The following is a 26,604-nucleotide window of genomic DNA, read 5'->3' as shown; positions in this document are numbered from 1 at the left end:
AAGTAAAATATTCTATGTATAATTTGAAGTAAAATATTTGATGTACAGTTTCAAATAAAATATTTGATGTCTAACTTCAAGTAAAATATTCTATGTATAGTTTCAAATAAAATATTTGATGTACAGTTTCAAATAAAATATTTGATGTACAGCTTCAAATAAAATATTTGATGTATAACCTCAAGTACAATATTAAATGTATAATTTCAAGTGAAGTATTTGATGTATAGCTTCAAATAAAATATTTGATGTTCAGTTTCAAATAATATATTTGATGTCTAACTTCAAGTAAAATATTCTATGTATAATTTCAAATAAAATATTTGATGTATAACTTAAAGTAAAATATTCTATGTACAATTTGAAGTAAAATATTTTATGTACAGTTTCAAATAATATATTTGATGTCTAACTTCAAGTAAAATATTCGATGTAAAGTTTCATATAAAATATTTGATGTACAGTTTCGAATAAAATATTTGATGTACAGTTTCAAATAAAATATTTGATGTACAGCTTCAAGTAAAATATTTGATGAACAGCTTCATGTAAAATGTTTGATGTATAGTTTCAAGTAAAATATTTGATGTACAGCTTCAAGTAAAATATTTGATGAACAGCTTCAAGTAAAATATTTGATGTATAGTTTCAAGTAAAATATTTGGTCATGAGCTTCAAATAAAATATCCAACATTCTGGTTTTTTACATAATTTTATTTATACAGTGAAATTCGTAGGTACAATTCGTAGAAAGTACAAAAGAGGAACGGCTCGTAATCACATAGACATTCACACGTAGGAACGAGACGTAACACGTCCGTAAAACGATGACACAATAAAAATAATAGAACGCGATAAAACCTTGCGATAATGTTTCCGCGTGATTATAAAAACACGTCGTTTCAATTAATTGAAGTACCGAATGACCTGAGTCAAACAGAATTATGCAACGACTCCCGAAACCGCGAGCCAACACGTTTCTCGGCAAATGGCGCTCGTGCACTTCACGTTTTCATGGCCGACGAAAATAAACGTCGAGTAATGTTTCTTCGTGCAGTGAAAAATCATGGACGTCTCAAGGCGAGTCGGAACCACCGTTCGAGACGGACTTCTCGATATTTATAGTACCCTCGGATGATTCAGGTACCTGAAACAACAGCATGATAATTAATAATGATCTATTTCTATATTTTATGTAACATGTGCTGGTTTTATTGGAGGCAGTGTGTTATGATGGTTTTTGTAGTTATTTTATAATTTTCGTATTATAATTTTTTGGAACAGCTCATAGTTCCAACATCTCCACGTCCCATAATCCCAACGTTTTAAACTCACAAATCTTCCAAAATTCCACTCGTGTCAAAATCACACACGTCCCAAAATTCCACACATTCCAAAATCCCACACGTCCCAAAATCCTACACGTCTCAAAATTCCACACATCCCAGAATCCCACATGTCCTAGAATCCCACACGTCCCAGAATCCCACACGTCCCAATATCCCATACGTCCCAATATCCCACATGTCCTAGAATCCCACACGTCCCAGAATCCCACACGTCCCAATATCCCATACGTCCCAATATCCCACACGTTCCAAAATCCCATACGTCCCAAAGTCCCACACGTCCCAAAGTCCCACACGTCCCAATATCCCACACGTCCCGAAATCCCACACGTCCCAAAATTCCACGCGTCCCAATATCCCACACGTCCCAAAATCCCACACGTCCCAAAGCTCCACACGTCCTAAAATTCCACACGTCCCAAAACCCCACACGTCCCAAAACCCCACACGTCCCAAAATTCCACACGTCCCAAAATCCCACACGTCCCAATATCCCACACGTCCCGAAATCCCACACGTCCCTATATCCCACATGTCCCAAAATCCCACACGACCCAAAATCTCACATACCCTAAAATTCCACACGTCCCAAAATCCCACTATCCTAAAATCCCACACGTCTCAAAATCCCACACGTCCAAAAATCCTAGATACCCTAGAATGACCCCAAAATACAAAACTCCAAGACCTTCCTAAACTCCCCAAAACCCCAAATGTCCCCTAAACACAAAAAATTCATACCTGACGAGGTAGATCCGCCAAATTAGTCCTGAGCCGCCTAGCAGGCAGCACATCTGGCATGGGTGGTGGAACAGGTGGCTCCCCATAAACTTCGTGTAGCTCTTCAAGCCTGTTGCTCAACGCCGACCCTCTCCTACTGGTCGCGTTCATCTTATTCATCAACCACTTGGCCTGTTCTTCCAGTCTCTTCAGTCTATCTTCCCTCGCGGCCATAACTTCTTCAGGAGTCCTGGTCTTCGCACTCTTCTTCTCCTCCTGCTTCGCGATTCCGCTCGATTCCTGCACGCTTTCTTGTTTTGCTTCAGTTTCGGGCTCCCTTACGGAGAAGTCTTTCACCGTCTCCATACTCGAGGAAGAATCCACCGACACGCTGTCACAGTCGACCCGTTTCTCTTTTGGATCCCCATCTTGAGTCGTGTCGAAACGACTGTCCGTCAAAGCACCGAAAACTGGAGCAGAAAATCGATTATGCGAACCGGTGACCGGTGTCCCGCTGAATTGGGCATTTTTCACGGTCGCAGGTGTCACAATGGACGGAGGGAAGGGCCCGATGGAGAACACAGGCTGCGTGCTGGCTGGACTGGGTACGTGAGACACAGACGATTTCAGGGTATCTTCGCTCTTTGCTTTCTCACCCGTTTGCTTCTCATCTGTTCGCGTTTCTTCGGTAACACTAGGAACTTCTGTACTTGTGTGCGTTGCGAGATCCTCTTTTGGTGACTCTAGGTTGGGTTGTGATTCTTCAGGGATTTCGAGCTTTTCACTTTCCTTGCAGGGACTTGAGTCTTCGATTGCTATGAGGTTCTGGATGACGTTCGTCAGTGCTTGGTCCAGGGGATCCAACGACTCTTCTGAACTCTTCAGATTTACCTGAAGAAAGTTTTGTTATGAAATTTTGTTTGTGAGGAATCGAAATTTTGCAAATACGTACTGAGTTGTCTGCGACGTTTGAGAGCTCGGAAGTCACTTCAGGTTCGTCTAACTCGGCTTCTGTCTCGGGTGTGGATGTTCGTTGCTCTAACGTTGCGGAGGAGCCTGTTTTGGATTCCGATAGCTCGGTGTCTGTTGGTTGCTCTGATTCGGTGTCCGGGGTTGGGGCTCGAGGACTCTCCTGAAGATATAGTTTATACGTTGAAGATTAATAGTTAGAACTATTTAGAAACTAGAACATAGTCATTGCGATTATCTACAGTAAAAGTTGGGGATTAGTAATTACAATTATTAGAAATAGTTAGTGACTGGGGTTACAAAATTAGAGCTGAACAATAAAATTGGTCAAAGGTAGAAATGAGTAGTTACAGTTACCACAAATTAATAGTTAGAGTTAGAATTAATAACTGGAGTCTAATTGATTAGGCTTAATATTATCAACCTTTCGTGGTCTCCTTCGTGGCCCAAGTCTAATTCTTTCTTCGACAGAGTTATCCTCTTCCTCATCAGTATCATCCCCTCGTTCATCGCTAAATCCACTCTCAGCACTAAACAGTCAAAATTAAAATGAAACAGTCAATCTCTTTAACAGTCAATTAATGTAAAAAGTATATTTTCATTAAAAAGTACACTTCTTTCGTTTAACAATGATTTTACTTTACCTATTGTTAAAGGAATCATGAGCAGCCAGAGCTTTTCTAGCAGCGAACTCTCGTCTCAAGCTTCTCCACTCTAATTCAGTGTTTGTATTCTTCTGTCTGGCGGACTCCCACTTTTCACGACAATATTCCAGTTCCTGTTTCAGCTCTTGAAGCATCTTCCGCTTTTGTTGAAGCTCGTATCGCAGAATCTTCTCGTGAGTGTGCAACTGATGATGTTGTGCCTGCATGCGATCCACTATGGTCCAGGTTTTGCTTAACTCTGCCGACACTGCTGATAATCTCTTCTCCTGATAAATCATGTATCAAACTCTTTTCATTAAATTGTATTATATCTTATAAATGAAAATGAGGAATTGTTTGAGTTAAATACTTCACTACTAAAAATTGATTCACACTCAAATTTTATACAATTGCATCTCTTCAAAATATTTAATATTATGTCAAAATATTATATCAAAATATTTAATATTATTATACTTGTTACCAATGTAATCTGATTGCAATATTAGTTAAATAATTTTATTTTGTTACCTGTTCACCAAGCTTGCATTCCAAATGAGCGTTCAACTGCTTCATTCGGTTCATCTCTTTTTCCAAGTGCTTTTTCTCCAGGATCAATTCTTTTAAGCGAATGTACGTTTTGCTGACGGATATCACTAGTCTGGGACCAGCTGGTGTGTCGACCGACTTGTAACAGCTGTTCGGATCCGAAGAGGATGCTGCGGACGCGGACGGTGTACCTTCTGCGTGACAGCTTAGCAATTCTAACAGAACACGCCATACCTGAGGAGAAAAATTGTATCAAGATTCGCGAATTTTATTGTAATATATTTCGTTAATAATAATAATTTCATTAGATGTTAATTTCGTATTACAATAGGAGTTACAACAGTCACATATGTGGACACATATGGACATGTGGACATATATGCACATATAAACACATAGACGTGTGGAAATTTATGTAAACACATGCAGACACATGTAGACACATGTAGACATATGTAGACAAGTATGGACACATGTAGACATATATGGACGTATATCACCTATGGACACATATGAATACGATATACATATGATATACATATACATATACATGTGATCAGATACATATAAATATACATATTGACATATGTTAACAGATATTGATACACATGTAAACACATGTGTAGACACACATGAAACATATAATAATACGTACAGACACATACATAATACATGATACATATAAACACACATGCACCAACAGTAGAATATCTACATATACATATCTGCAGAAGAATATTTTTAATTATTACCTTAGGTAAATTGTGTGCAATGTCTTCTTGCTGAAGATCCTCTTCCTTCTTCTCCACTTCAGCTTCAGCTCCATTATTTTCACTGTCTGTCCGTTTCTGAGAACCTTTGCCTCCTTCCACTTGTTCAATTAAGTCAAGAAGAAGCTTCGGAAGAGCTGCAGCCTCGGTGCCTTCCTCTCTCGCCATGTCACAAATCAGATCATGATTCTCCTAATAATTAGATCAGAAGATTAATAACTAGTTATTTTCATATATTTTATGTCACCGCGTCTCGAGCGTACTGTTACCGTCATCTATCGGCGAGGTATGAAACTAACAGAAAAGGTGATTGTTTCGTGGAAGATAAACACCTTTATATCTTTGTGAAGATAAAGAAAGATTCTGTATATTAATTTAATTGATGCAATACATTTATTCTTCAAGTTTATTTGTAATTTAAAATGAGTTCCACTAGAATGAATTCCTTTAAAATGAGTTCTACATTAATAGCCCAGTGTTAAGCCTTCAGATAATATCTTTAACTGATACAGCTTGTCGATCATGCATAAAATATCTTGCAAAAGAAGTAACAATACCTGAAGTAACTGAGTCAGTCGATCGAGGTCCATGTCAGCAGAGGAAGCACCCAACAGCATCTGAGTGAACAGCCCATTAATAAGCGACATCTGATTCTGAAGATCCCTGCAGTCAGCCTTAGTAAGTCCAAGCTGCGACTCCAAATTCGTTATCTCCGTATCCTGAGCATCGATCTGCACAAGTTAAAATCTCTTTATTCGTTTCATCGGAAACATTACAATCTCACAATACCTTCTCGTCAGCCTTTCTAAGATCCTCCTCCAAGCACTCTGACTTCTTCAGCGCTTGATCCAATCTCTCCTTCACATCCACAAGTTCCCTGGCTGCGGCTTCTTTCAATTCGCTCAGCACTTTCAGCCTTTCGTTGTAGAGGCTCTTCAAGCTATCGATGTTCTCCAGCTGACGCTCACACTCGAGGCCAACGTCGTCCTTCGGGTCCAAGAAACTTCTGTCCCCTAATCGGACCAGAATCTGCGCGAGATGGTCCTTCAGCTCGTTGGCACGTAATTCTCTTCGGTGAAGAGCCTCCCGCGTTTTGTTCGTCAGCTCTGCCAAGCTTCGGATGCGATATCGATGCTGATCGGGCTCTGTTTCCAGCTGGTAACGGAGGTCGTCCATTTTGTCGATTTGGAAGCGAATGTCGGCTCTCAGCTCGTCGGAGACCTGAGTTGTGGTAATCAAATAAAATTAATCACATGTTATATATAATTTATACATAATATGTATAATGTCGTGTGTGACATATGTGGCATTATACATGTGTGACATTATACAATAATATCATGTATAATGTCATGTGTGACATATGTGGCATTATACATGTGTGACATTATACAATAATATCATGTATAATGTCATGTGTGACATATGTGGCATTATACATGTGTGACATTATACAATAATATCATGTATGTGTACATTTGATGATATAACACATGGTAAATAAGGAGAGTATGTAACATGCATGTGGTAACTCAATAACGAATGTATTGATACAACGATATGACATAACATGTGATGCTACATATATCAATATAATAACCTAACTAAATTTTTAACTAAAACTAAACAAATAAATCTACTCAACAGTATATCTGTCTTGAAATTTATAACACTTTACCTTCAAGACGCTCGCCAATCGTTGAGCTTCAATTCGCTTCATAGCCAGCTCATGTTCATCCGGCTTTTGATCTTTCATCCTAGATCGTTTTGAATTTTCATCCAGGTTTCTTTGTGTCTGTGCTTGAGGATCGTTCTGCGCAGACCTCAAAAGGTCTAACACCCTTGACGTTTCTGAGTGAGCCTCCTTCTCTGCATCTAATTCTCGTCTAAGCCGTTCCATTTCCGAGGAAACAGCGGCGATGGCTCTTTGTCTGGCTTCTCTTTTTAAAGTCAATTCTTTCTTGAACTCCTCCAAATTCGTTGCACGTTCTGCTGAGGAATTTTCTTGCGAATCGTCTGTTGATTCGATTGAACCTATCGATCATGTTTCAATTATAGGAAATTGTTAAACTTGCAGAATAAAGAAAATTTTTAAGCTGAAAATATTTCTTATGTTTCGAATTGACTAAATAATGAAAATTTGTAAAATTTCAGAGAATAAAAATTGAAGTAACATACCAACTTCCTCTTTCGAAGCGTCATCTTTTTTCTCAGTCTTGATAGTCTCCTTCAGTCTTTGAATCTCATCCAAAGCGTCCTCGAGAGCCTTGATCTGTTTCTTTTTATCCGAAACCTCCTCGGACAATTGTGCCTTCAGTTTCAAAGTCTTCTGGCTCTCTATGCTTTTGATCTGCTCTTTTTCTAACAAAGACTTTTCTAGATCCTGCTCTAGACTAGAGATCCTCGCCTCGGCAGTGTCTTTTTGCGTGTTAAACTTATCAATTTCTTCCAACAACCTTTCCGTTTCCTTTTTTGCCACGTCAAACTTTTCCATGAGTTTATCGTATTCTTCTCTGTGCTCTTGCAGATTTGATTCTGCTTTCTCGTGTCGCGTTTTGGATTCCTGTAACAGTTTAATTTTGTCGCGTGAAGGTTGGTACGTTTATGGTGGACCTTTGGACTGCTATTTTGGCACGTATGTGTATTTTGGTGTCATGTGTGTAATTTTAGTTTGAGTAATATGTAATTTTGATTTCATGTGTGTAATTTTTTATATGTGTAATTTTGATATGACACGTGTGTAATTCTAGTTTCATATGTGTAAGTAATTTTTTGATATATGTGTGTAATTTTGGTGTGATACGTATGTGTAATTTTGGTGTGACACATGTGTGTAATTTTGGTTTCATATGTGTAAGTAATTTTTTGATATATGTGTGTAATTTTGGTGTGATACATATGTGTAATTTTGGTGTGACACGTGTGTAATTTTGGTTTCATATGTGTAAGTAATTTTTTGATATATGTGTGTAATTTTGGTGTAATACATGTGTGTAATTTTGGTGTGACACATGTGTGTAATTTCGGTTTCATATGTGTATGTAATTTGTTGACACATGGTTTGATATATGTACATTCAGGTGCAAAGTAATATTAATATATGTAACATATGATCACATAACGCAAGACTGTGAAACTTATTGCAATCTAATGCAAGGTTATTGGATAAAGTCAGACTACATAATACATATTACACATATGAAATAACATCAGTCTAGGTGCTGTATCCATATTCCACTTATGTCAATTCACATCAGACATGTTTAAGAAAAAAGAAATTTATATTGCACCTATTTGTTCATACCAAAAAAATTCACATGGTACTCAATATCAATATGATACGTGCTTTGTTTATTTCACCAAACATGCTGTCTTCAAACCATACCTCATAATCCATCGTCAACTTGTGGACCACCGCCTTCTCCTCCGCCAACTCCTTTTCCAGTCTTTGGTTCAAGCTTTGGTACTCCAGTCGTTCAGCCTTTAACCTCTCGACCTCTTCCGATAACCTGACGACCTCCCTGAGCAACCTCTCATCCTCGCTCTTCATCACACACTCATCCCCAGACTTTAAATGCAAATTCACCACCGTATCATCAGATCTCTCTCCTTCTACCCTGAGATCTCGACTCATGTCACTCGTTCTATATTCTTCAGGTACGATGCTTGAAAGCTTATCACAGCCGATCTGTCGATTCGAATCGTCACAAACATCTAACGTTTCATTTATCCTCAAATCTCTGTTCATCATCATCTCCAATCTTTCTATCCTAGAACGAAGTTTCCTGTTTTCATCCTGACAGCTCCTGTGTCTCAGACAGGAATCTAAGTCCGACTCCAATCTGTCTCCCGCCTCCAATCTTCGTTTCTCTTCGCACTCGTCTTCCTCGATCGTCAACCGTTTCTTTGATGAAACATCCATTTCGCGCCTTCTGGACTCTCTCTCCTTTCGAAGTTCGACATATAGGGTCTCCAGATGACCCAACGTGGCCGCGTGCGCTGTGGCCAGCTGTTGATTCGCCATCGCTAACTGAGAGATCACTCTAGACAGTTCCATCGTCTCCTGAGAGAACGAAGGGCTGTGCCCCTCGGCCGACTGCCAACCTGTCATCTGTGCGGCGTACGTCAACTGCAATATAAATAAATGGACTAATTTCAGAGACGATCGGAACCTAAGTCGATCGACGATCGGAATTCTGGATCAAGGAATGGTTACGTGGCTCGTTGCTCTCTTTGCATTGCCGGGAGTGTGTGAATGGCTCTTTGATAATTAAATTCGAGAACTTTTTATGAAATTTTGAAGTAGCTTTCTTATGTTAGAATTAATTTTTGCATGTATTCATGAAGTTAGAGATGAAATAAAGTATCGTGTGGTGAGATGTGATGATGATTGACTGTTTTGTTATTTTGCAACTTCAAATGAATGTTGTCAATCAATAAAATATTGTCAATCTATAAAATACCGTCAACCAATAAAATACTGTCAACCAATATAATACTGTCAACCAATAAAATACTGTCAACCAATACTGTCCCTCCAAAATTAATACAGCATTCAACCTACCCCGACCACCAACAAAAATAGCACAAATCCACAGAAACGATCGAAGTTCACTAAATCACGAAACTCAACGATTAATACTAGAGAAGTGTGCACGACGTCTAAGTCCGATAAAAGCGCAGTAACGAATGGAAGTTCGCGTATCCATGTACGCAGCGTCGACAAAGAGACTGCGTGTATGAACGAGATCGATCGCGAGTTTTAAAGCTGGATCCTCATCGAACGATCCACGAGAGTGCACTGGCACCAGACTCGTCGAGTTCTGCGAAGGAACTCGAGACACGAAGGCACGTGATCGTGATCGATGCCTGCGAACTCTGGTTGACCGTGACTCAGCGTGTTCTCCCGAAATCATGAAGAGACGCCAGCGCTTGGAGAACAGCCAGATACTCGCGACGCTTTTCCGTCAGACAAAAGAAAATGCCTCGGAAAATTTCGAGCCAACGGCATTCGAATAAAACGCGAGCTTTAAAAATTTGGGGGTTTAGACAAGGAGTTAGGTCGCTAGGAGTTTTGGGTATGATTTGAGTTTAGTTAAATAGGTTAATTAGATAGGTTGGAGATTAAGATTTATTGGAGGTTAATGATTTGGAGAGGTTGATTGGAAGTTGGTCAAAAATTTAGATTAGGGTAGTCAAAGACTAGAGGAGATTTATTAGAGTTTAGTTAATGAGATTGATTGGAGTGAAAGGTTTGAGTGAATTGATCAGACCTTGCAGTGAAAGGTTTGAGAGGATTGATCAGACCTTGCAGTGAAAGGTTTGAGAGGATTGATCATACCTTGGAGTGGAAGGTTTGAGAGAATTGATCAGACCTTGGAGTGAAAGATTTGAGTGGATTGATCAGACCTTGGAGTGAAAGGTTTGAGTGGATTGATCAGACCTTGGAGTGAAAGGTTTGAGAAGATTGATTAGACCTTGGAGTGAAAGGTTTGAGAGGATTGATCAGACCTTGGAGTGAAAGGCTTGAGTGAATTGATCAGACATTGCAGTGAAAGGTTTGAGTGGATTGATCAGACCTTGGAGTGAAAGGTTTGATTGGATTGATCAGACCTTGGAGTGAAAGATTTGAGTGAATTGATCAGACCTTGCAGTGAAAGGTTTGAGTGGATTGATTAGACCTTGGTTAAAGAATTGAGTGGATCAGAACTTATTCAATGATTTCAAGATTTGGTTGACCAGAATTTAACCAAAGATTTATGCAAACATTGATCAGAACTTAGTTAAACATTTGAGACGATTGATCACTACTTACTTACACACTCAAATAAATTTACAAAAGCTTGCAATTAATCAGAAAAGCAATAGTAAATCAGTAAAGTAAATTACTGACAACTTGCACTTACAATTAATCAAAGATTCAAGTACATAATAAAAACTTGATCTGAGAGTCTAACAAACTAATCGAAGCTTAATCTCTCAAATCAACTGACCAAAATTAAGTTCAAATAACAATTCAAACACTCAATTAATTTCCTCAAAGCACAATATTCAGACTGCTCGATTGAAAATAAGCTGTGTTTCATCGAATAAACAGATTTTATCGTTCAGATGAAGAGTTAGATGTGATGTAAGTGCGTATTATTAAAGTTTGAGGATGCTTTTCGACACAATGGGATCTCACGGTCTTGATCATCGCCAAGTTCTGAAGCTTCAGGGCTCGATGTTGAATCATCGAAACGTATATAAAATTTTAGAGAACTTCAGGAAAGAATTTTGTACCAGGAATCGGGGAGAATACTGAAATGTCGTCATGGATCAAATTTCAGAGTTTGAATGAAAAGTGGGAGAATTAGGATGGTAAATTCAAAGTGTTAGCACATTAGTAAATATAGCGAATGAAGTAATAGTCATTTTAACTGAGAACTACTGGTGTATATAGTTTTTAATTATATAAGGATATTGAGGGAAGGTAAACAAAGCACTTTGATGATATCAAATGAACAAGAAATGTATGTTCATTTTTTTTTCAGTACTTGAAGAAGTATGTTCTTATAAATTATTTTCACTCAATAATTTGACTTCACCAAATAATTTGAAGTATTATGTTAATTCATACACATAATGTATTTTGATATACACTTAATGTATCTCGAACAATTTTGCTTTCTCATATGTATCATGCAGTACATACATTTTTCTCTTGTTTTCACATATGTTGCAAGTGTGTGAACTTCTATATAATTTTTTTTTATTTTATGAGCTTCAAACTCAACCAAATAAATTTTTCGTAAAATTTCCATCACTAAAACTTCCATCACTCTCAATCAAATAAATTGTTAGAACACATTCGCAACAAAGAAAAATAATTTCTCACCAAAGTCTCCCGACGAGGATGTCTCAAGTTCGACAAACTGGGCGCCGACGGTCTTTGACTCCACCATTCCTCGCCCCTGAAGGTCGCATAAGGACTCGGACCCTATAAAACGCGAATAAAAGCATTTTCAAACTCGCGTCGTTCCCATTCAGCTGCAGGCCGAACACCAATAAATATTCGCTTTAAATTTAACCTGTGATCGAGGTTCTTCACCCACATCGAACGCGCCAGTCCTCCTCCTTTGTCGTATATTTTCGTTCGTGTATTCTGGACAGTAAGACTCCTCTGTACCGCGGATGAACGTCTCTTCGGTTCGTTCCATGGATGGTGCGGACGGTGATGGGGCACCGTTACTACTTGCCGTTGCACCCATGTTACGCTTATTCTACTTGTTCCGCCTATTTCGTCTTTTTTTTAATACTTGGCCTGTCAGGAAGAACAAGCAATGTGGCAAACTTGAGAACATGGTTGAAGACTTTGAAAAATGTTGTTATGTATGAAGGCTTTTACTAACAGACTGTAGGGCGAGTCAGTAAGAACTAACCTATGAGTTAACTTGTTTCATGTACTTTGTGTAATTTGTATCAAACACTTACTGCAATAAAGATTTTGAGTAAATGATATAATATATTGTTTGTACATCAAGGTTTTTTTATATTGTTTTTAATAATGTTTTTTATGTTTGTTTTTAATAATCAATGTACTGGATGAATTAGCAAAACCTAACCTACAAAATGATTTGTCATGTGTGCTTTGTGTGATTGATTTGTTTTTAAATCATTTTAGATACTTGGAAATATAATAAAGATTTTAAGTAAATGATATAATATATTGTTAGTACATCAAGGTTTTTAATAATCAATGTTCTGGATGAATTAGCAAAACGTAACCTACAAAATAATTTGTCATGTGTGCTTTGTGTGATTGACTTTTTTTAAATCATTTTAGATACTTGAAAATGTAATAAAGATCTTAAATAAATGATATAATATATTGTTAGTACATCAAAGTTTTTAATAATAAATGTTTTGGATGAATTAGCAAAACGTAATCTACAAAATAGTTTGTCATATGTACTTTGTGTGATTGATTTTTTTTAAAATTATTTTAGATGCTTGAAAATATAATAAAGATCTTAAATAAATGATATAATATATTGTTAGTACATTAAGGTTTTTAATAATCAATGTATTGAATGAATTAGCAAAACCTAACCTACAAAATAATTTGTCATATGTACTTTGTGTGATTGATTTTTTTAAAAATTATTTTAGATGCTTGAAAATATAATAAAGATCTTAAATAAATGATATAATATATTGTTAGTACATTAAGGTTTTTAATAATCAATGTATTGAATGAATTAGCAAAACCTAACCTACAAAATAATTTGTCATATGTACTTTGTGTGATTGACTTGTTTTTAAATCATTTTAGATACTTGAAAATATAATAAAGATCTTAAATAAATGATATAATATATTGTTAGTACATCAAGGTTTTTAATAATCAATGTTCTGAATGAATTAGCAAAACCTAACCTACAAAATAATTTGTCATGTGTACTTTGTGTGATTGATTTTTTTAAAAATTATTTTAGATACTTGAAAATATAATAAAGATCTTAAATAAATAATATAATATATTGTTAGTACATCAAGGTTTTTAATAATCAATGTTCTGAATGAATTAGCAAAACCTAACCTACAAAATAATTTGTCATGTGTACTTAGTGTGATTGACTTGTTTTTAAATCATTTTAGATACTTGAAAATATAATAAAGATCTTAAATAAATGATATAATATATTGTTAGTATACCAGAGTGCTTAATAATTAATATACAGGGTGGCTCAGTAAAAACCACCCTCTGAAATAACTCATCATTAAACATTTTATGTAATTGACTCTCTTTTACAATTCACATCAAACGTTTCTAACTACAATAAAGCTTTCAAACAATTGAAACAATATATTCTGAATATCAAAGTTAATCAATATACAAAGCAACTCAATAGAAATTACCATCTAAAATAACTTGTGACCCATTGACTGCGTCAAAGGGGTTTTAAATAAAATGTGGCATGTATAACATTCTAAAGGATTCATATATTTATACAATTTATAAATAAGCTTGATACAAATGTTAGGACAGTATCAAATTGCGTCGTTACTGCAAGTTGCATCAATGGCGCCTTGTTCTACTCGAATGGACAATTCCTTTGGGAAATTTCAGGAAACACTCACCCCATAACACGGGGACCATAAGACTGTAAAAACTGCATGCAATTCATACGGAAAGTTTATGAACAGAATTTTTAATCGCGAATATGCAAATTTTTCTTAGTCACTGTTTAACCTACAAATTTTATTTAACCCTCAAATTCTGTTAAATTTACAAATTCTATTAAATTTACAAATTCTATTTATTAAATTTACAAATTCTATTTGATCTACAAATTCTATTAAATTTATAAATTCTATTAAATTTTCAAATTCTATTTATTAAATTTACAAATTCTATTTGACCTGCAAATTCTATTAAATTTACAAATTCTATTTATTAAATTTACAAATTCTATTAAATTTATAAATTCTATTTAGCCCTCAAATTCTATTAAATTTACAAATTCTATTCGACCTACAAATTCTATTAAATTTACAAATTCTATTTATTAAATTTACAAATTCTGTTAAATTTACAAATTCTATTTATTAAATTTACAAATTCTGTTAAATTTACAAATTCTATTAAATTTACAAATTCTATTTAACCTTCAAATTCTATTAAATTTACAAATTCTATTTAACCCTCCAATTCTATTAAATTTACAAATTCTATTTAGCCCTCAAATTCTATTAAATTTACAAATTCTATTTAACCCTCCAATTCTATTAAATTTGCAAATTCTATTAAATTAAAAAATTCTATTTATTCAGTTTAAATTACTTGTAGTTACTCTATAAAATATTTTCTATTCCCCAGAAAATTGTTCAATCTCTCCACCATTCAGAAACAGTTAACCTTCCAAAGAGAAGCAATACACAATTAAGTTATACTTATTTAAAATTTATTTGCTCCTCACATTTACTCGAGGAGTAATTCCATCACGTCCCCCTAACTCAATTTCACAAGTACCTTGTTCCTAGAAATGGCAGAGAACTTCAAAATAGAGCGAACGCTAAGGTAAACGGATCTATATCGATATCTGCGATGTACAAAGAAGCAATCAACTTCGTAGCTAGAGAGTTGGCACAGAGAAAAAAGTCGGGCCAGGTCAGTTCGTATTTTTAGAAGACAGATCAATCTCGATCCTTCACCGTAAAATGGGCATTGACGTCCATCGACGGTGGATAAAAAAAAGAATTAATATTCTATGACAGAAGAAAAGGAACATTAAATCAATCTTCAAAGTTAGGTTATTCATTGAACTTTCGAAAAATAGAATATCAAAATGTCGGACAATCTTTTCATTGTTCTTGTGTTTAATTCTTTTGATAATTGGAGATCTTTTTCTTTTATTTTTGAAAAAGATCAGAGGTGTAACTTTTACGAGAGGGAATGTTCGAAGAAGCTTTATGGCTCGCGTGCTACCGCGTCTCTGCTCGCAACGCCAGCTTTGTAAATATGCTTAAATATAACTCGATCTACGATCGAAAACGGACGCGTATTTCCGAGCGAACGAAGGAAAACAAAGAACCAGCTATATAATTTTTATTTCATGCGAAATAAAACGATTTCCTAAATGTAAGAGTAATAAGCAACCTGTGACGTTGTTTTCTTATCGAAGGAACAATAAATAGAGATTTTCTTATCTTTGTATTTCCACGTTTGTGAACTTTTCGATTTAGAAATTTATGGGTTCTCAAATTTTTCGATTTTCAAATTTAAGGATTTTTAAGTTTTCAAATTTTGAAATTTATGGGTTCTCAAATTTTCAAGTTTTGGGTTTATGGAGTTTAGATTTCACGAATATTGGGATTTAGGAATTTTTATATTTTCAGGGTTTCAAATTATCACGTTCTCAAGTTTGCAAATTTTAGTATGTTCAAGCTTGCAAATTTTTGTCTGTTCAAGTTCTCAAACTCACAGATTTTTATATTATCAAAGTCTCAAATTTACTAATTTACAGATTTGGTAATTTACACTTTCTCAAATTTTTGGATACAAAAATTTACACTCTCAAATTTTCAGATTTGGTAATTTACATTTTTTCAAATTTTCAGATGAAGAAATTTGCACTCCCTCAAATTTTCAAACGTAGAAATTTGCACTCCCTCAAATTTTCAGACGTAGAAATTAACACTCTCTAGTTCCCAGATTTAGAAATTTTCGCAGTTGCAAGTTCCCACACTCCACAACTTCCAAATCTATAAATTTCCTGACTTAGAAATTTTCAAACTTGTAAGTTTTGCAATTTACAGACTTCCAAATTTATAAATCATCGTGTTTACATTTTATGTGTCCCAAAACTGAAAGAAGTGGTGAAATGTCTTCCGTTGCTCCTCCACCTCCCCATATTCAACCCCCTGCGCCCACACTTGTTTTTGACCAACCAACCTACGTTTCACATCACACGCGTCATCAATGGTTCACAATATTTATTAAAGACTCAAGTTTAACTATAAAATTTGTTGTTGAAGTTAAAAATTTAGTGACAGAAGAAGTAAATGTGATATAAGTATATTTAAAGTATAATTTAGTTTAGGTAGTAATGGGTATAATTTAATTGGTAGTGATGGGTATAACCTAGTTAGTAGTGATGGGTATAACTTAGTTTCCTAATCTGTTTCTGTGTTTGCTGAACTAGTCCTAGTTTTAGATAAATATTAAATATGAATTAATATTATATTCATTGACAAAAGCAAGTAATTTGAAATACTTCTTAAACAAATACTAAAACAAAAATAAGATGCAACACTGAAGACCTCAGTGAACAATGTTACTTATTGAATCCTTTACTCAGTCGATCTATCTCTAATAAAATAATTTATAACGTCCACTAAAATCCACTAAATGTCACCCTGTATATTTAAGTAACAGCCTAACTAAATTTTTATGGACTACTTCCACACAAAGTACTTTAAATCAAAATTACAATCCATACAAGAGTACATTGAAATAAAACTTTTCTCATAAGAAAATAAAATCTGTAAAAATTGATGCCATCACCTGTTGCATTAATAACTTTTATATATAAAAGTTCAAAAGAATTTAACTCGAATAAAAATGAAGTGAATCTGAACTTCCCAAGTAAACCCAACTCTCTTAAGCAGAATTGTACAAGGAGACAATAGAAACAACAAAGGCAATAGAAGAGTTATATAAAAACTATAAATAAGTAATTAGACTTTGTAGAAAATAGAGGAGCATAAAATGGTGGCAGTTTACTGCGGTTCGTGTAATCGAGAGATTGTACAACATCCATCGAGCATGCGAAACAAACGCGAGCACGAGTCAGTCCGTTGCCATAAATACATCATAAATAGGTGTACCAAGGAGTGCAGCACGGGTTCCAAATTTAGATCCACGAGAGAACTAAGCAGGCACGTCGAGAGCATCGAATCCACCGATTTTTCGTAGCACGTGTCGTGAATCGCGTAATCACCACGTCACGAGGAAGAATTGCGCGAGGAACAACGGAAATTGCGAAACAGTCAGAAGAACGGTTTCGATCGAAACGAAATCGAAGTTCGTGACGGAAAATCGATTCGAGTCAAAGAAGAAAGACTCACCGGTGGTCATCCGAGTTGTCGATAGTTGTTCGATTTCCTTAGGGTCAACGACGACACTTGACTACCGTCGCTGCTTGCGAACTAGCGACTCACTTCTCTAAAAATACCATTTCGAAAGACCGCGTGCGCAAAGACGCCTTTGGATCTGGCGCATGCGCGATCCACACTTCCGTGTGGCTGTGATCTAGGAAGTCGATAACTCTTTGATAAACTTCCTGAATTGCATCGATCAGCTGGGGGTTTGTTGCTGTGGATGCGTGGATGTCTGACATCCGCCATTTTGGAAGAAAAATGCTTTCTTTGTGTTTTTTTGTTTTGAGGGGATAATCCTATGAAATCATGGAGCTTGTGAAGTTACTTAGAGGTTTTGATAGTTGTATTCAAGAATTGTTTTAATAATTGTGATTTTATTTGAAGATTTTGAGGCAAAACTCAGAGGTGCTTTTTTCATAGTAGACTTTTAAGGAAGATTTTCAAAGAAGATTTTTAAAAAAGACTTTCAAAGAAGACTTTCAAACAAGACTTTCAAAGTAGATTTTTAAAAAAGATTTTCAAAGAAGACTTTTAAACAAGACTTTCAAAGAAGAATTTCAAACAAGACTTTCAAACAAGACTTTCAAAGTAGATTTTCAAAGAAGACTTTCAAACAAGACTTTCAAAGTAAACTTCCAAAGTAGACTTCCAAAGTAGTCTTTCAAAGAAGACTTTCAAAGAAGACTTTCAAACAAGACTTTCAAACAAGACTTTCAAACAAGACTTTCAAAGAAGACTTTCAAAGAAGACTTTCAAACAAGACTTTCAAAGTAGATTTTCAAAGAAGGCTTTCAAAGTAGACTTCCAAAGTAAACTCAAGGAAGGTTTTCAAGAAGAAATATTATTAGGGAAATATTATTTATACTGTGAAATTTAGGGGAGGATAAAACCTACCCCTTCAGAGTTTCTATAAAAAAAAAATTGCGTTAAGTCATAAGTTAAAGTGATCAATTTTTATTTATTTTTAAATCTATTAGTGATAGTAGAAAATTATAAATGATGAAATAAATGTACTATTATAACTTAATATTGAATGAAATATACAATTATTCTTTATTATAAATTTAAGTAATGTGGAGTAAAATTACACTTATGAACTTTGAAGGTTGAAAATTAAATTTGAACTGTGAACTTAATGTTTATCTTATACTATAATGCATATTTTACACTAACTAAATAATATATACTTTAAAAAACGTTAATGGGAGGAACTCACCCCTTAAGACTTCATTTTATCATCAAACCAAATGAACATTATAAATTAACATTCACTCCAGTATCTTCTTCTCCATTTCAAAACCCATAAAAATAAAAAGCAGTAATAAATAATAAATAATAAAAATACTAAAATATACCAGAAGCTATAAAAATTTACAATAACAACAAACAGTCCATAATTTCAGAAATAAAAATCAGATCCAAAAATTGAAATTTACAAAACTTGTAACATAAAGCTATCAAAAGTAATTTACAATAACAACAGTCCATGATTTCAAAAATAAAAATCTGATCCAAAAATTGAAATTTACAAACCTCGTAACATAAAGCCATCAAAAGTAATTTACAATAACAACAAACAGTCCATGATTTCAGAAATAAAAATCAGATCCAAAAATTGAAATTTACAAAACTTGTAACATAAAGCTATGAAAAGTAAGCCTAAAAAACTGAAGAATGAAATATGAATTATAAATATATGGTTCAGAGCCCCGACATTGATGAATCGTGTGACGATAGTGACTGATGCGAGCATTGTACAGCGAACTTTCTGGCGTCGTAAATTCATAAATTCGAAGACACCGTGGAAAAAGAGACGCAGCTACGAAAATACGTACAACCCAACAATAACGCCGCTTCTGTTCTATATTTAGTCCGTTTTTCGAATGGTTCGACGGGGCGATGCACATGCTCGCGGGCAGAACTTCCTGTACGACGTTTTCCACCCTGTCACTGTGACCTCGTACAACTCTTTCCGAAATAAACAATTCGACAGTGAGCAAACAACTGAGACTTAAGTTGCAAACTGAGAGTTTGTGCTATAGTTTTAGCAAAGTACCGTTTATGTAAGCGCTAATGTCCGACTCCATTTTGTTATCTGCAGTTCCATGTCCTTATCGCTCATTTGCATTCTGGTTAAAAATAATTTATGGAACATTGACGTAGATAGGATTTCTAACTATAATGTACATGTCACTTTATAATGTACTTGTAATTTTATCAAAAATATTAAGTCTACAATTCTTGGGTAGTTTTCAATTTTTAACCTTGTTGTTTTGAGGTTAGGAAAACGATTGCTTCTAACTTTATCAAAAATAAATGTACAATTTTTGCTTAGTTTTCAATTTTTATTAAGCTTGCTGTTTTGAGGTTAGGAAAACGATTGAACTTTTTCACGTAATTTTATTTGATATCGACCACAGTTAAAAATAGTATTATTGGTACATGAAAATGTGGATCCGCGATTTTGCTGTTAAAAATCGCTGTTCTGCTGAACCGTGTTTATTAACGTTTCGATATCGCACAGAAAGGATCGTAATGGATACAACGCATTTAGCACGAACAGAAATAACGTAGAAGCGGATATTGAACGCAGAATATTCAACATTTTATTATTTACAGCTCGTGTTTTTGATGACGACAGTCGGATTTTTCTATCAGACTGCAGCGAACTTGAATCCATTTAATTTACGACTGTATCTGTAAACATATACGGAATAAATGAAATATGGTATCCATTAAGGTAATTGTGATTGAAAATTCAAGTGTTAGTCCCCTGATTGAATATGATGTGAAAATATGATCTAAAAATATATTACAATACTGAATTCTTTTAAATAAAATTGGAAGACTGTGCCAATTTTTTTCGTGTATCGTATTTATTATTTAGTGACTCAGAGCGTGATGCAAATTTTCCTAGAATTTACGGATGATTTGCATCAAATTTTTGCGATAATGTAAAATAAAAATAGAAGCTGAAATGTGGATCACTTCAAATATTTTGTAGTTTAAAATGTTTACGAAAATAATTATTAGTATTGTGAATAATATTTGTTTGCAATATTACCTTACATACAGAGATCTATCTAAGTTCACTTTATAATGGACAATTTAGCGTTGCAACATTTTATTAAAACAGACGAGGTTTGAGGCGTCTCCTGATTCTTGCTGTCCATACTTTTTGGAGTATCTGACTCAATATGGATACCTTGAGCCTTCAAACAATTTTTCAAACTCCTCTCGACGTTATCGATCATCTGATGCATCCTATTGGACATTTTCAAGTAGCATTCGCCTTCGAGCACCCATTCTACGAGAGACAAACATCAAATCTACCCCTACAACACTCACATTAGTCAAACTTACCCTGTAAATTATTCTCTGCAGATATCTGATTACTATTAATTTCTTTGGAATCAACATTGTCTTCTGTTTCGTTTAATTTTTGAACACAGTTCTCTTCGATTTTATAATCAACTTTGTCTCCTTGCCCATTTATTGTATTTGTCTCCTCTTTGGTTCTACATCTACATTTATTAAAAATCGTTTTACAAATTATTATCAACTTGTTCATTCGGTTTATAAGTTATAAATTATTGTCAAGTTGTTTATTCGGTTTAGAAATTATAAATTATTGTCAACTTGTTCATTCACTTTACAAATTATAAATTATTGTCAACTTATTAATTCACTATACAAATTGTAAATTATTATCAACTTGTTCATTCACTTTACAAATTATAAATTATTGTCAACTTATTAATTCACTTTACAAATTATAAATTATTGTCAACTTATTAATTCACTATACAAATTATAAATTATTATCAACTTATTAATTCACTATACAAATTGTAAATCATTATCAACTTGTTCATTCACTTTACAAATTATAAATTATTATCAACTTGTTCATTCATTATACAAATTATAAATTATTATCAACTTGTTCATTCATTATACAAATTATAAATTATTATCAACTTGTTCATTCATTAAACAAATCATAAATTATTATCAACTTGTTCATTCATTATACAAATTATAAATTATTATCAACTTATTCATTCATTATACAAATTATAAATTATTATCAACTTATTCATTCATTATACAAATCATAAATTATTATCAACTTGTTCATTCATTATACAAATTATAAATTATTATCAATTTGTTCATTCATTATACAAATTATAAATTATTATCAACTTATTCATTCATTATACAAATTATAAATTATTATCAACTTATTCATTCATTATACAAATTATAAATCATTATCAACTTGTTCATTCATTATACAAATTATAAATTATTATCAACTTGTTAATTCACTTTAAAAATTATAAATTATCATCAACGTATTCATTCATTATACAAATTATAATGTAAACACATTTACCTTTGATTTTCAGAATCCTCAACTTTTGGAACAGTCACTTCCTTGACGAATTCTCCCATAACCGAATTAACTTCAGAATTGTCAACAGTCATTGTAGCTTCGTCTTTTATAAATAACTCCCTCATAAGTTCTGGATTATGAATTACTTTGACGAAATCGTCAGATAAATTCTGTTCAAGGAATTTAATAATACATTACTGTACAATACACTCAGTATTTAAATTAAATTCGTTGTCGTTAGAAAGATAGAATTTTACTGGTTGCTGAAGAATCTCCTGAGTTTTGTTTGTCTCCGTGATTTCTTCATCGTTGTAGGTCTGGTACTCGGAGGATCGATTGAACATCGAGACCTCTGGAATTGGAACAGACTTGTCGCCTTGCTGGTCGCGTATCGAAGATAATTCTTTCGACTTCACTTTTTGTATTGTGATCTAAATCAGTAATGAACGAGCGACCGAATTAGCTGCAATTCGTTGTAACCGTTCGATATCTGCAATCTGTTTCTATTTTCTGTTTTCATTGAAACTATTATTGCTGGGGGTATTATTACTTCTGTTAGTGAAACTGGTATTGAACGTATTAAAAGTATTGTTATTGAACATGTTATTAATGAATGAAAAAATACATTACTTAAAGTATTGTTATTATTCAAGTACTAGTAAATTATTATTGAAAATGTTATTGTTGAAACAAGTACCAAAAGTGTTATTGTTGAAACAAGTACCAAAAGTATTATTATTGAAACAAGTACCAAAAGTGTTATTATTGAAACTATTATTAAAAGTATCATTACTGAATACATTAATCAAAGTGTTATTATTAAAACAAGTATAAAAATAATTATTGGTGAAACTATTAGCAAAAGTATTATTGGTGTATACAATTAATCAAAGGATTATTATTATTCAAGTATCAGTAAATTATTATTGAAAATATTTTTATTGAAACAAGTATGAAAATAATTATAGATGAAACTATTACCAAAAATATCATTACTGAATATATTAATTAAAGCATTATCCTTACTCAAGTATTACTAAATTATTATTGAAAATGTTATTATTAAAACTAACACCAAAAGTGTTATTGTTGAATCTATTACCAAAAGTATCATTACTGAATACTTAAATTACTGAATTACTTAAAGCATTATCATTACTCAAGTATTACTAAATTATTATTAAAAGCATTATTATTAAAACTTGTACCAAAAGTATTATTGTTGAAACTATTACTAAAAGTATTACTGAAACTATTACTAAAATTATATTTATGTAACTAACTATATTTAGCTATTACTGTATTTTACGATTAAATTATAAAAGTAAAGACTGATGTATTAAAATGGTTTGTACCTCCCTTTTCATGGTATCTCTGACTTTCACCATGTCCACAGCATTCAAACGCCGGAACATTTCATCGACGAAAGACTCATAAATATGCAGCTTTTTCGACAGCGTCATCCGCGCCATTTTCTCGTTCTTTAGGGCCGCTTCCGTCAAACCCAAATCACGTTCCAACCGTCCCACTCGCGCCATCAATTGTTCATTAAGCAACGTTAAAAACTGTGCCTAATGTCATTGAAAATCTTTTATAACTTTCGTTTCAAAACTTTGGAAGTGAAACTAACGTTATTATTGGGTAATTGAGAAATTTAGAATCTGTGAAATTTGTGAAATTTGTGAAACTTTTATTTGTAAATTTTTAGGTTATTAGACTGGAGAAGTGGAAAAATAGAAAAGTAGAAGAATGAGAAATTGAAAAATTGAGAAATTAAGAAATTAAAAATTTAGGAAAGTATGAAATTGAGAAAGTAAGATATCTGGGGTTATAGAAACTTAAAAATGTGATAATTTGGGGATAAGAAAATTTAATAATTTTGAGAATTCTCTAATTCAGAAGTTGGAAAAATGAAATTCGGAAAAAATAGAAACCAAATATTTGAAAAATTGAAAATGTAGAAAACCATCCTAAAAAGTTTGAAAACTCAAGAATTTAGAAAATTGGAAATTAAAAAATGTTAAAAAGCGTAAAAATGTTCAAATCTTCCAACCTTTCACTACTCCCTTCTTACATCACCAACTACATATTTATCTCCATAAATTCACCAGCAATTAATCCCAATATTCCATAAAATCCAAACCCACCCCTCCATAACCATAACACCACACCAATTATACACCCTAACCTCCAAATCCTCAAACTCAAAGTTTTACCAACTCGAAAATCGAATACTTCAAGACATTAATGGAAGTTTAACCTTGTTTGCCGTGTACGATGAATCAAATTTCGAAGCGTGGCAAACTCGACACGTTCTTCGTCGCTGATCCGAGTACCCGCACGTCGTGCGATGCGCTTCGAGGATGCTGTCGATCGATTTGCTCTTCGTTATTTTTTCGATATCGATCGGTCTGGGCGACAGGATCGACGGAAAATGACCGTCGTTAACAATCTGTAGGATTACATTTGATTGTTAGCGTTCGATAGGGTGCGTCCGTTTTACAGGAACGAACGGAAATTGCGAATTCGCTGTTACGAGACTTACTTCTGGCGTGTCGGGTTTTCGATCGAGGGAACGAAGGGGAGGTGACAGGACGAACCGGAAATAGGAACTGGTCCCCAGGATTTTTATTTCTTTGCTCACGTAGACGAATTGGTAATCGATGTTCGACGACGCCTGCAACGTTTTTTAACATTAGTGAAATCAATCTCATAATCTACTTAGATTTCACTTGACAATAATTAATCATTTCTTGAGATTTTGCTGATTATTAATTTAATTGGTAGTTTTATTGTTAACTTGCTGAGTGGTATTGTTAAAACCTGACAAAATTAATTAATAGTGGAAATAAATCACAGTTGACTTTAATGTTTTTTTGTGACTTAGATCTTGGAAAATTAATTGTACACATTTTAAGTTACTTAAGAGTGATTTTTATTTTATGAGTATGTAAATGACTGTATTAATATTTTATAAAAATTGTCAACTTGCTAAGAGGTACTGTTAAAATCTGACAAATCGAATTAATAGGAGAAATAAATCACAGTTGACTTTGATAATTTTTTGTGGCTTAGATCTTGTCTAAAATTAATAGTATACATTTTGAGTTACTTAAGAGTGATTTTTATTTTATGAGTATGTAAATGACTGTATTAATATTTTATAAAAATTGTCAACTTGCTAAGAGGTACTGTTAAAACATGACAAATCGAATTAATAGTAGAAATAAATCACAGTTGACTTTGATAATTTTTTGTGGCTTATATCTTGTCTAAAATTAATAGTATACATTTTGAGTTACTTAAGAGTGGTGTCTTTCACGTTATGATAGATGTCCATATTAATAATTTGTAAAAATTGTCCACCACATATGCACATTTTCCTAAGTCATAATTTCAACCAATGTAAATAATGAATTTTTAAATTTGCAGACCTCTCGATGAAAAGTGTGCAGGAACATAACGCTACGATTGTGTGATAATAAGTCTCTAGGTGCAATAACGACGTATTCGAAAGCGAGGTACTGTTGAAGATTGGTCCATCCTCGTGGGAAAATTCCGATCCAATCGCGTGTCGAGGTACGTACCTGCAAAGATTGTAAATAAGACTGTAATAAAAGAATTCAAGCTATCAGTCTACAAAAAGTACGAACTTTATCTTGTAACTTATAATCTACCACTATATTTTCATCGACGCTGTATTTCGTTTTCAGTTTTTCAAATTGAACTTCATTGGTGTACTGACAATGAAATGTGCCACGTGCACAGCAATACATTTTTATAAACGTTTGTGGCTGAAAAATAAGGCTAAACGCTGATCAATGTGAAGGTAGCAGTTTTTATTATTTTATTTGAGCAATTTTGTTATCGAGTTGTGGAAGTGACAAACGAACGATGAATATTTGAAAAAATTGCTGTAACATTGAAATTGTATTTATGATAAAATTTTTAAATCGTCGCAATTTTAAAATGAGTAAGGTCTTTCGTAATTATTTGTATTCGTATAAATTGCAAAGTACGAAGCAGCAGCTGCCATCTAGCAGCGAAGTGTGGATAATCACGAACGTCCAAATGCATTGCAAGAAATAAAGTAGTGTGGATAAATTATTCTGCAGATACACATATTTTTACACCATGTTTTATTCAATCATTTTTTTACATCAAAAATTTATTCATTCCAGAAAACAATTGACATCATCGAGTATGTCGTGACCTTCATACAAATGACCTGTAAAGTAAAATTAACCCGCACAAAATTGTATATTTTTCTACTCTTCTTCGTTTCTGTCAGAATACAATAAGGTTTCATTAACAATCAATGTTCCGCAATTGTAGCAGATGGAAGAACGATGTTCCGCGGATAAGATAACGAAAACTGTTATCGCGATACTCGTTAAATACACTTGGCTTCAATGTAGACTTCCTTTAATTACGGATAAGAAGAGAGCTAGTTTATTTGTTTTTATTTCGGAACTGCTTAATGTATGTACATTTTACTGCGTGTGAAGATTGGAAAATAATAATAGTAATCCTTGAAACTTTCGACATAACTACTA

The 26,604-nt window shown here is 33.7% G+C and overlaps 2 protein-coding genes and 1 long non-coding RNA gene across 7 annotated transcripts; 1 reads left to right on the top strand and 2 right to left on the bottom strand.

Moving 5' to 3' along the window:
* Positions 1-693: 693 nt before the first annotated feature.
* LOC100879003 (uncharacterized) lies at positions 694-17,721 on the bottom strand. 5 transcript variants are annotated; one of them, XM_076534065.1, is made up of 16 exons: positions 17,614-17,721; positions 12,072-12,304; positions 11,879-11,980; positions 8,387-9,130; positions 7,180-7,564; positions 6,680-7,035; positions 5,791-6,222; positions 5,559-5,732; positions 4,984-5,193; positions 4,214-4,465; positions 3,683-3,969; positions 3,463-3,568; positions 3,022-3,201; positions 2,726-2,960; positions 2,091-2,539; positions 694-1,147 (listed from the first exon to the last, which is right to left on the bottom strand). In XM_076534065.1, the coding sequence occupies exons 2-16, from the start codon at positions 12,249-12,251 to the stop codon at positions 1,076-1,078; spliced, it is 4,164 nt and encodes a 1,387-aa protein (XP_076390180.1). In that variant the 5' UTR covers positions 12,252-12,304; positions 17,614-17,721; the 3' UTR covers positions 694-1,075. The 5 variants fall into 5 exon arrangements, with proteins under 5 accessions (XP_076390180.1, XP_076390179.1, XP_076390181.1 ...); XM_076534064.1 differs by having other exon boundaries at positions 2,091-2,960; XM_076534066.1 differs by lacking the exons at positions 11,879-11,980; positions 12,072-12,304; positions 17,614-17,721 and adding an exon at positions 9,566-9,801 and having other exon boundaries at positions 2,091-2,960.
* Positions 17,722-20,026: 2,305 nt separating this feature from the next.
* Positions 20,027-25,834, bottom strand: LOC100878890 (uncharacterized). The gene is made up of 10 exons (XM_012284564.2): positions 25,702-25,834; positions 25,483-25,635; positions 24,594-24,725; positions 24,309-24,500; positions 23,404-23,619; positions 22,306-22,479; positions 22,049-22,218; positions 21,010-21,170; positions 20,711-20,953; positions 20,027-20,343 (listed from the first exon to the last, which is right to left on the bottom strand). The coding sequence occupies exons 1-9, from the start codon at positions 25,822-25,824 to the stop codon at positions 20,736-20,738; spliced, it is 1,539 nt and encodes a 512-aa protein (XP_012139954.2). The 5' UTR covers positions 25,825-25,834; the 3' UTR covers positions 20,027-20,343; positions 20,711-20,735.
* LOC105662415 (uncharacterized) lies at positions 25,542-26,336 on the top strand. Its single transcript, XR_013038856.1, has 3 exons — positions 25,542-25,627; positions 25,762-26,138; positions 26,230-26,336. It is a non-coding gene; the product is annotated as an uncharacterized LOC105662415 (long non-coding RNA).
* Positions 26,337-26,604: the final 268 nt, after the last annotated feature.

Source organism: Megachile rotundata, chromosome 7 (assembly GCF_050947335.1).
Source record: "Megachile rotundata isolate GNS110a chromosome 7, iyMegRotu1, whole genome shotgun sequence".
NCBI classification, from domain to species: Eukaryota; Metazoa; Arthropoda; class Insecta; order Hymenoptera; family Megachilidae; genus Megachile; species Megachile rotundata.
Note: the sequence above shows the minus strand (reverse complement) of the source record. Positions and strands in the feature narration are given on the sequence as shown.